Source organism: Chrysochloris asiatica, unplaced genomic scaffold, assembly GCF_000296735.1.
Source record: "Chrysochloris asiatica unplaced genomic scaffold, ChrAsi1.0 scaffold00053, whole genome shotgun sequence".
Lineage (NCBI taxonomy): Eukaryota > Metazoa > Chordata > Mammalia > Afrosoricida > Chrysochloridae > Chrysochloris > Chrysochloris asiatica.
The window spans coordinates 10103122-10114538 of record NW_006408571.1 but is presented as its reverse complement, the minus strand read 5'-3'; the positions used below and the strand labels follow the sequence as shown (position 1 = coordinate 10114538).

Sequence of the window (11417 nt, the reverse complement as noted above, 5' to 3'; positions counted from 1 at the left end):
ATTCAAGCTCACCAGCTGCTCCTTGCAAACCCTATACAGGGTCACTATGGGTCGGAATCGACTCGACAATACTTAACAACAACAACGTCTCCCCTTGCAAACCTCTTTCCTATAATAAACCTTTGCTCCTTTGGAAACCCTGCCTTTCCTGACTTCATCAGCAGAAAGCAAGAGCCCTTTCTTGTAGGGCTGAGATTTGATTAGCATTCGGGTGACAAATACTTCCTTCCACCCCCAAGATGGGTTTGACTGCTGACTCAGCCCTACAGGAACTCGGGGTGTTGGCAAGAGACTGTTGGGACTGGGGACATTTCTTAGCGTCCAGAACCAGTTGTTGTCAAGTTGACTCCATTTCATGGTAACCCTTTGTGTGTCAGAGTAAAATTGTACTGCGTACGGTTTTCAATACTGATTTTTGGAAGTAGATTGTCCCACCTTTCTTCTGAGGTGCCTCTGGGTGGACTTGTGCCTCCAACCTTACAGTTAGCAAATGCCCAATTCTAGGACTCCCTGGTACTCTGAGGTCCCTCTTTCTATCCAGAAGTGAGGCTGAGGTCCCAGAGTACAAACAAGGAATGCACCGTACAAATAAATGGCCCCTTTAAGCAAGATAACCAGGATGGTCCTGCGCAGTCGCTCAGCAGCCCTGCTCTGAGCTCAGCCCATTCCCACTCAGAAGGTGGGACTTTGCTTGGTCTGTGCCTTCTGGCAGCCTATGATGATCGTGTCTCTGAGCTGGTTAGCTGTGGCTAGTACTAAGTACATGTTGGAGAGCCCTGACTTCTTCCAGCAGGCAGAAGGACATGTGATGAGTTGGGCACCAGAGGGATCAAGGAACTGAATTCAGTGCAAGATCTCTTCCCCACGCACCTCCCAAACTGTCCAAAGACACTAGGCCAACTTAGCTGGTTGGGCTGGCATTTAATTTAATGTTGCATACATCATCACCATCGCTTGCCAAGCTGAGGCTTCATGCTTTTGAGGGCCTTCTGTGGAGGGTCAGCATTTGCTATCCTTGGTGATCTGGATGTCCTGTTTGGTTTTCCTAGGATCATGGGAGACAGTGATGAGACCTCCTTCTCATGCTCTGTCTCCAGCCACAATCTCTCCTGAACTCGAAGCCTGCTCATGTAATTGCCCATTGTATGTCTCTATTGACATGTCCCAGAGATTTGACAGATAACGAACCATCATCACCCCCAAAACCTGCTACGCCCCTCATTTTCCCAAGCTCTATACATGGCACCACCAGTCTCCTTCCATCAGCCCTCACAGCCAGTCCCACACCAAGCCTCTCCTGCAGTGTATCTATCTCCCAACGGAGTATTAGGATCTTTTTCTAAGGACAGTATCCCGCTGCTCTCCTACACATCTTTCTAGAGCTTTGCAGCTTCCAAGGACTTCTCTTTTGTGATCTCATTTAACTCTCAGGCTGGTTCCAAGGACTCTGAGAACAAATAGGTGATTAGATGTACCAAGATTACCTTTGGCCCTGCTTACCTCTTTAGACTCATTGCTAACCTCTCCCCTAAACTTTATGCTCCAGCAGATTGATCCAAATGCAAACTTTGTTCCCTTCTAGACTCTCTTTTCTCTGCTTGTTCCCTGGTTCCTCCTTGTTTTCCTGGCTAATTCCTTGTGTAAGCTCAGGTGTCTCCTCCTGCAGGAAGTCTTCCGGTTCTTGCCTCTTCCCTGCTCCTGTGGCATCCTGCGTACCTCCTAAGCATTTAGTGTTCTCTGCTGTAATTGACCATCAGCCTGACTTTCTGTGTAGACTGAGTTCCAGGAGGCCTGTGATACCATCTGACTTTTTTGCCCTATTATGTCCTCAGTGCCTACCAACATAGCAAGCTCTCAACAAATCAAATGAGGTCACCTACTCGGAGGAGAATTAAGGGTTTTTGTCCCCACCCCATTGCCCACCAACTTGTAGCTTTCTGCTTGGAACCAGGGCCTTCTTTGAATTAGATTTGTATTCATATTATTAGGGGCAAATGTTGGTGGACTCTTCTCAGTGTGATGGGAGAAACAGGTCAAGTCTTGCTCCCTCCAGGCCTATATGCTCTAGAGATGAGACCCATCAAAAGGCCAAGGGGAAAGTGGGCAGGGAAGTGGGACATGGTGGACTTACAACCGGGCCAAACAGAGCTGGCATTCACTGTCATATGTGACCCCGTTAGTGCCGCAGACTGGGTTGAGTGTCGGGGGACAGTCTGGAGACTCTGCCATGTGCTCACAGACAGGCTGTGGAGGAGAAGGAGAGAAGGCACTCAGGAATTTAAAGAGAGATGTGGGGGAGGAACCCAAGGGCTCTGGTTGGAACAAAGGACCTTAGTGGAATTCCGATCCAAATTTAAGGAGCCCCCAGTGTGAGTCCTACTCTCCCCGCCCTTAAGCCTGCTACAAAGTAGATTCTGACTCACAGCAACCCTAAAGAACAGAGTAGAATGCTCCTTAGGGTTTCAGAGACTGTAAACCTTTACAGAGCAGCCAGTCTCGTCTTTCTCCTGAGGAACAGCTGGGGAGTTTCAACCCTTAACCCACAGCACTTAACCCACTGCTCCACCAGGGCACTAACCACTCTGGCCCTTGGCATGTTTGCTTATGTGTGTGTGTGTGTGTGTGTGTGCCCTTGTCTCTGGGTGTGCATTTGAGTGTGTACCTATGCCTGCTGACCCTGGGTATATATATGTATATACTTAGATATGTGTGGGAGGTGAGTTTGTGTCCTCAAGCTTCTGGGGACAGGTTCACACACACTCAGAGGCTCTAACTGGAACCAAAAAGAACTTGGGAGACAGGAGCTCCTCACTTTGGCCTGCAGGAAGCTTGTACAGTGTGGGGAGGCCTGGAGAAATGGGGCAGGGCTTAGGGCTGAATTGAGTCTCAGTCTAAAAGGGTTTCAGACGAGGCCTGAGGTCAGGGTTGGAATTGGGCCAGCACTGGGCTTGTGGCCTGGGCTGGGATAGGGGTGAGGGAGGCAGTGCAGTGTGGCAGTGAAGACCCCAAACCCAAGACACCTGCATTCTGCCTTCTGCCACTGACTAGCTGTGTTGGATGAGCTATTTCAGCTCTCTGGGTCTCACTTTCCTCATCTGTGAAAACTGTACATACTAAATAGTGTGTGCCTCACATAGGGTTAATTGAAATAATGCATGTAAAGTAGTTTACTGTGTCTCGTGCAGAGTAAGTAGGGCTGATGGCTCAGATGTTAAGGGTGCTGGATGGGAAGAGGAGGTTGAGGGTATTACTGGGGAACATAGACCCAGAACTAAGGTGGAGTCAGGGTGTAGAGAGACAACTTGGTGTCCGTGTGCTGAGGGAGGAGGTGGGTTGTGAGGCATGGTTGCGGCCAGGTAGCACATACCACGGGCCACTCAGTATACCATAGGTACCTCTCGGCCTGAGCATGTGACCTGCCATCTGCATTGTGCAAAGCAGGGAGCATTCTCTGTCCCCCTAATGCTGGAAAGGGGGCCCACTGTTGGAAAGGGCCTCCAAGGACAGCTTGGGGCAGATCTGGGGCCCATGCAGGCTCAGGAGGCCACACTGGGGCCACATTACAGCCACCTGAGATACCCGAGCAGGGGCATGGAGAAGAGAAATGCTTGCTTCCCAGCATGTATGACAGGGCTCTGCCAGAGTGGAGTCCTGAGCCCAGAACTACAAGCGACTGCCTGCCTTACCATTCTTGAGAAAATGACCCTTTCTGCCGACACTGGCACTTCTGAAAGACAAAAGAAGTAAGAATTAGATCACTTAGTCCTAGGGTTCAGGGTCTGAGGACTGCTACTTCTGTTTCAGTGGGCCTGGCCCAGCCACTACCCAGTCAGAAATTCCTCTAGGAAAGGTAATGAGACACCAGGCAAAGAGCTGCCAGAAAGACTTTGGGTTACATGAAGAGACACAGAAGGTCTAGAATGAAGGAAGTTCCTCGTCAATCAGATCTCACTGGGTGTGTTTGTGTTTCATATAATCATTTTTAAATGCCGGTTATTTCAGCAACTACTGTTTGCCAGGCACTGAGGATGCATGATCTGAACAGCTCGCCACATCCTTCTTACAGCTATGTAATGGAGGAAGGGTGGGTGGCAATAATAAATGCTGAGCTCTGCTGCTCAGATCCTACCTGCAGGGCTGGGGCACTCATTTATTTCCCCAGCTGCCCAGAGTATGGATGGCTCACAGCTGAGTCCCTCTCTGCACATTCCTCTCCGAGAACCAGCTGCCCATATCCAATGACGGCTCAATGTGAGTTTAAAGAACCAACTCCACTTGTCTTTATTCAAAAGAATGCAGAGGGAGCACGTCAACTCCAGAGCTCCCTGTAGGATCATCTGAGACCTCTGATGACTGCAGACAGGATGAGGGGAACTGGGACCAAACTCTGCTATGTAAGCCTGGCATTGGGGCATCAAATGCAAATCTAGCCTTGCCTTACTGATCATCAAAACTTTTTTTAATGGAACGTGCTGGATGTCTCTAATTTTGTTCAGATAACTGTGGAACCTGGAAAAGCTGTTGCTGCTGTTGGTCTTTTATATAAGTAAGTAAATAAATAAATTTATATATACACACATATATATACACACACATATATATACACACACATATATAATTTGAATTTTGGGAAATTTTAGCTGTGCTGTCAACTTTGAAAAAAGTATCCCAGTTGTCCATGTTGAGTTGGCATTATACAGAAATTAACAGCCATATTGGTCTAGAAATGTTAAGCTTAATTTTCCCCCCCATTTGTACAGGGTTAACACATTGTATTTAATATGTAAGGTCTTATCTATGTGGATTTGATTACAGAAACTAATAAAGTATTTTCTAAATAATGAAAAACAAAAACAGAAAAAAACCCTGCCAAGACTAAAAATGACCCAAATATCCCTCAACAGAATGAATAAACTGATACATCCATACCATGGGACTACGACTCAGCAGTAAAAAGAAGCAAATAGCTGATCCATAGAAGAACATGAGTAAATCTCAAACTTATTCTGAGCCCCTCAAAAAACAAACCCCCCAAAATAGACACCAGACACTACTGTATGGATCCATTTATGTAAAACCTTGGAATAGGATAAGCTAATGTGAGGGAAACAGTGGTTGTCTTGGAATGGGGATTGACTGCTTTTGTTAGGTGCCATTGAGTCGGTACCGCCTCATAGTGACCTTATGCACAGCAGAACCAAACTGCCTGAACCTGGGCCAATGGGGATTGACTAGGATGAGCAAAACTTCTGGAGTGATAGAAATGTTCTGTATCCTGATAGGGTTTGGGTTACGCATGTGTATGCGTTTGCCAAAACTAATTGAATGATGTACTCAAGATCTGTGCATTTCAAGTTGGAGATAGAAATACCGTGGTGGTGGTGGTGTGCCGTGGAGTTGGTTCCTACTCATAGCGACTCTGGATAGGGTTTCTGAGGCTGTAAATGTTTAGGAGAGCAAAAAGCCTCATCTTTATCCAGCTGAGCACTTGTTAGTTTCTAACTGCCAACTTTGAGGTCAGCAGCCTGACTTGTAATTACTACGCTACCAGAACTCCTTAGCATATGACCCAGCAATCCCTCAGCATGGTGTATATCTTCAAGAAGTAAGAGTGATGACACAAATATATGCAAACCTATGTTCATTACAGCACTATTCACAATAGCAAAAAGATTTGTACATTTCCTGGCATCTGTTAGAAATGAATCCCGGTGTCGCACAAAAAGACAGACTAAATTACCTCGGCAAGGCAAAATTTATTTCTGCAGAAGGGTGCATGCACACCGAGCGGGCAGTCCACTCGGGTTTTTAACCCTGACACAAGTCTTAAGGTTGTGTCCCACCCCATTGGCAAGAGTTTAGACCTACAGTTTTTTCCCTTACCCAGTTGGCTAATTGAAATTTCTAAGGTGCGCATTCTTCTTACTTCAGCAAGTAGCAAAAAGTAAAAGAAAGGTCCTATAGTCCCTACTCTAAGGATCTCTGGTAGTGTAAGGGTTACAAGTTGGACTGCTAACCACAAGGTCAGCAGTTTGAAACTACCAATGGTTCCGCGAGAGAAAGATGAGGCATTCTGCTCCCGTAAAGATGTATAGCCTTGGAAACCCTGTGCAGGGTCGCTATGAGTCGGAACCGACTCCACAGTACCTAACAACAACAGTCCTACTCACTTCAGGAAGTAGTGAAAAATAAAAGAAAGATCATAAAGTCCCTACTCACGCTTCAGGAAGTAAAAAAAGAAAAAGGTCACCCGAATACAAAAAACAGGATCGTTACTGCGAACTGCAAGGTCAGCGGTTCAAAACTACCAGCTGCTCTGTGGAAGAAAGATGAGGCTTTCTGCTCCTGTAAAGCTTTACAGCCTCGGAAACCCTGTTCAGGGTCGCTATGTGTCGGAACCGATTTGATGGCACTTAACAACAACAACAACATAATTTTGAAGAACAGACACTCATTTCCACATAACTGCTAGGGGTAAAAAGTTCTTAGAAAATATTAAGCCCTACATGCCTTCCCATATGATCACTAAGCTTCTTAATCTTATGCTTAGGGCCCTGCATGACTTTACCCTGAACTTGCTAGGCTCCCTTTCTAGTGTGCTGCTCCATGTCCTCTCAGCCCTAGCTAGTCTCTGCTCACTAGTCCCTAAATCGGCCCAACTTTGGGACATGCTGTTTCCCCTGCCTGGGTGTCCTCACCTGATTTCTTCTGTTGGGTCATACCCTCCATTAAGATGCCACCTCTTGGTAAAGGACTCCCTGGTGTCCCCCAGGCCTCCTGAGAGGGCCTGAAAATTGCTGCCTTTCATGCACCACATGCTGTCCCCCTCACTGGTTGCCTCTGCTTCCCCATGACCCTAGATCCTTAACCCCACTGACTCCTGTTTGATGCCCTGCACACAGCAAGTGCTCACAAGTTGACCTCTAAATGGCATTGTGGGAGGGTCTCAGGACCCATTTTCTTGCTGGTGGATGTGGGAAGAAGTTGTATTTACCAGCAGGCTGACAAACAGCTGCCCTCAACATTGGCCGGTTGTGGTTCTCACTCAGCTTGGGCAGGAATCTGAAATGGGCACAAGAACTGACCCCTTCAGTGACCTGTATAGGACAACTGCTAGGAAGAAGTGGGCTATGCCTGCCTGGAGCTTGCAGACCTGTTCTCTATTGTTCCTAGCAGGAGAAATGGATGCAGGACCAGCCGTGAGATCAGTGACCTTGGGGTCCTAACTGATTTCCCTATTTCCTCCTTCAGTCTGTTGTCAACGTAGCAAGAGAAGCAATTCTTTCAACACCTAACTCTGCTCAAAACCCTCCAGTGGCTCCTATTTCACTCAGGAAAAGAGTCAAGTTCTCACAACCTTACCTAATATGGTTCCCTGTGACCTCTTATCTTCTTACACATTACTCTGCACCTGTCCTCACTCCTCTGTAGCCTCACTGGCCTTGCAGTACCTGAAATACTGCAGGCATGCTCCTGCCTCAGGGCCTTTGCACTAATTCTTCCCTCTCCCTGAAATGCTTATCTCCTAGATTCCCACATGGCTCATCCCCTCATCTTCAAGCTTTGCTCAAACATCAGCCCCTCAGAGATAGCCTCCCCTGATAATTCAGGGGATTTCAAATTGCAACCTCCTCATTACCCTGCTCAACATGATTTCCTAAGACTTTATAATACAGTAGGTGCGAGACTACAGAAGGGGACCTCTGGGGGAGCCCCACACCAGCTGCATGTGCCCAGCCCAGGGTTAAAGCTCTTACAGGCTCCCACAGCTGTTCTCCATCGCAACCATAGCCTTTCAGAGCAGAAAGGGCAGCTCAGAGGACCCAGGCCAGGCCTCTGAGCAGCACACACCATCCTACAGCCAGCAACAGTCCGTCTTCCATGAGGGATGGGGGTGTCTCTAACATCTAGCCCAGTGCTGTTCACTGCAGCCTTGAACTGAACAACCGCCCACTTGACCAGTACATAAACTGAGGCCCCTTTTAAACTTCTGAGCCAGTCAGACACTGAACCCGGGTGTTGTTTCTCCCAGGACTTTGCCCACTACAGTGGAGGGTGTGTGTGCAGAATGAAGGTGGGCACCGAGTACTGTACAGGATGTGCCAGGCCTCAGCTCCCATCCCCACGCTCACCTAGCATCATAAGACACAGAAAGTCCAGGCTGTGCCCACTCACCTCTGTCCACAATGACAAGGGCAGCCACGGCCAGGGTGACCACCCACAGGCGGATGGCCATGCTGATGCTGGGCCTGAACTAGCCTAAACTTGGGCTGGGAGTGGAAAGGGGGCCTATTTATATTGCTGGCTCCCTACGCTTATCTTATCTGGGGCCAGTTTTAGAGGCTGGGAGTGCCACCCGGAGTTAATGTCTGCACCCTTGTATCCGGAAAGGGCTTGCTCCACACAGAGATGCTGAGTTCCTGGTGATGGAGGGCTGGAGCTGCCAACTGGCTCTTCCTAGGGAGGTTGTTTGTGTGTGGGTAGATTTCAGGAATGAAGTAAAATTTACGCAGCTTGCAAAGCTAACTCCAGTCTGATGGCTGGAGCAAGAGGGAAATGGGAATTAGAGAGAGAGAAGAAAGAAGCTGAATAGAAAGAAAGGGGACAAAAAAAAAGCAGCAATTGGAAGACAGCATGAAAGGGGCTGGTGTCATGGCTCCACCAACCAACTTTATGATCTCAGAAAAGCCTCAGTTTACCCATCCACAAAATGGGGTGCTCATTCTGGCTCTGCCTCTCAGCACTGATGTGAGGACAGAAGTGGTGAGAGTAGAGGGGATAACATTTTGCAGAGTATGAAATATGGTGTAAATGTAAATAGAAATGATATTTTCAATTTTGTTTTGTTTTGTATGATTGCTAGAAGGGCATCCCTCAAAAGGCAAAATAAACATTTTGAAGGACAATGTCTTCATGCTTTGCAAGTAGTATCTGTACATTTGCATTTTAATGAGTTAAAAATGGACAAGATTGTTTTCAAGAAAAGTCAGTATCAAAAACTTCCCCATACTTGTATAATACAATAAACCAAAACAAACCCACAAACCTGCTGCAAATCAACTCCAATTCAGCAATTCCATAGGACACAGTAGAACGACCCCATAGGGTTTCCTAGGCTATAAATGTTTACAAAAGCAGACCGTCTGTCTTTCACCTGCAGAACGCCTGGTGGATTCAAACTGGTTAGCAGGCCAACGTCCAACCCACTGTGCTACCAGGAACCCTTACTTATACGTTGTTAAGTACCATCAAGTTGATGCTGATTCATAGCGGCTCTGTATAGCGTTTGTGAGGAGTGGTTGGTGAGTTTGAACCGCCGACCTTGTGGTTCAAACCGAACTTGTGGTCCAGTGCTTTATCCTACAGTGCCACATCAGGGAGCTTCAAAAAGTTAATTGAAATGTGAAATTAAAAGATAATGGAATTTTTCAATGTACATTTTGAAGCTCTCTTAGATAGTGTTAGAAGCTTTTGAGTCGATGTCAACTCATAGTGAGCCTTTGTCCACTGGTCCTTCGCTATCCTCATAATTGTTTGAGTTCATTGTTATAGTCACTATGTCCATCCACCTCACTGAGAGTCTGCTCTTTTTCACTGACCCTCTACTGTAAGGAAGACTAAAGAGTTGATGCATTTAAATTATGGTCTTGTCAAAGAATATTGAATCTACCATGGATCTCCAGAAGAATGAACGAATCTGTGCTGGAAGAAGTACAGCTAGAGTACTACTTAGAAGCCAGGATGGCAAGACTTTTTCTCACGTACTTTGGACACGTTATCAGGAGGGACCAGACCCTTGAGAAGGACATCATGCTTGGCATTCATTGTCCAACTTTCACATGCCTATGAGGCAATTGAAAATACCATGGCTGGGGTTAGGTTCCCTTAGTCCTCAAAGTGACATCTTAACTCTAACACTTTCAAGAGATCTTTAGCAGAAAATTTGCCCAATGTAATACATCATTTGATTTCTTGACTGCTGCTTCCATGGGCATTAATTGTGAATACAACTAAGAAGAAATCCTTGACAACTTCAATCTTTTCTCTGCATATCATGATGTCATTTATTGGTCCAGTTATAAGGATTTTTGTTTTCTTTATGTTGAGGTATAATCCATACTGAAAGGTTGTAGTCTTTGATCTTCATCAATAAGTATTTCAAGTCTTCACTTTCAGCAAGCAAGGTTGTGTTATCTGCATGTGGCCTTCCTCCAATCTTGATGCCACATTCTTCTTCATATAGTCCAGTTTCTTGGATTATTTGCTCATCATACAGATTGAATAAGTATGGTGAAAGGATATAACCTTGATGTGCATTTTTCTTGATTTTAAACCATTCAGTAGTTCCTTGCTCTGTTCAAATGACTGCCTCTTGGTCTACGTACAGGTTCCACGTGAACACAATGAATTGTTCTGGAATTCCCATTCTTCGCAATGTTATTCATAGTTCGTTACGATGCACACAGTCAAATGCCTTTGCATAGTCAATAAAACACAAGTAAACAGCTTTCTGGTATCCTCCGCTTTCAACCATGTTCCATCTGATGTCAGCAATGATATTCCTCATTCCATGTACTTTTCTGAATCCAGCTTAAATTTCTGGCTGCTCCTTGTTAGTGTACTGCTGTAACCATTTTTGAATTATCTTCAGCAAAATTTAACTTGTGTGTGCTATTAATGATATTGTTTTGTAATTTCCACATTCTTTTGGGTTACCTTTCTTTGGAATGGGCACAAATGTGGATCTCTTCCAGTAGGTAGGACAGGCAGCTGTCTTCCAAATTTCTTGACATAGATGAGTGAGTGCCTCCAGCACTGCATCAGTTTGTTACAACATTTTGATTTGTATTTTGTCAATTCCTGGAACCTTGTTACTGAAACAATTGTTGTTGTTGTTGAGTGCCTTCAGTTGGTTCTGACTCATAGTGACAAGTGTATACAAATGGATAATTTAGTTAGTGACTTTTGAAGAATTACTTATTTACAAAAAGTATTACAAAATGTTACTTATGTATGTTGTTGTTAAATGCCACTGAGTTGAATTTAGCCCATAATATCCCTATAGGGCTTTCTAGACTGTAATCTTTACAATAGCAGATCCAGTTCTTTCTCTTGCAGAGCTGCTGGATGAGTTTGAATCATCAACGTTTTTGGTTAGTAGCCAAGTGCTTAACTGTTGTGTTACCAGGCCTCCACTTATATATACATGTCTCTAGTTATTTAAATTGTACCTGCAAATTAGATTTCCTTGGGGGAAATGAGAAAATATAGATTTTTGGCCTCACTCCAAAACATCTTAGATAAAAATTTCAGGTTTTTTTTTTTTTTGCTGTTGTTAATTTTTTATTGTGAAAGATTTCAAGCCTACATAAAAGTTGCTGGAATAATACAATGAGGCAACAAGAGTTTCTTGTTCA

The 11417-nt window shown here is 45.4% G+C and overlaps 1 protein-coding gene across 1 annotated transcript; it reads right to left on the bottom strand.

Moving 5' to 3' along the window:
• Positions 1–999: 999 nt before the first annotated feature.
• On the bottom strand, positions 1000–8236 carry SPINK4 (serine peptidase inhibitor, Kazal type 4). The gene is made up of 4 exons (XM_006863030.1): positions 8176–8236; positions 3687–3727; positions 2132–2244; positions 1000–1045 (listed from the first exon to the last, which is right to left on the bottom strand). The coding sequence occupies exons 1-4, from the start codon at positions 8234–8236 to the stop codon at positions 1000–1002; spliced, it is 261 nt and encodes an 86-aa protein (XP_006863092.1).
• Positions 8237–11417: the final 3181 nt, after the last annotated feature.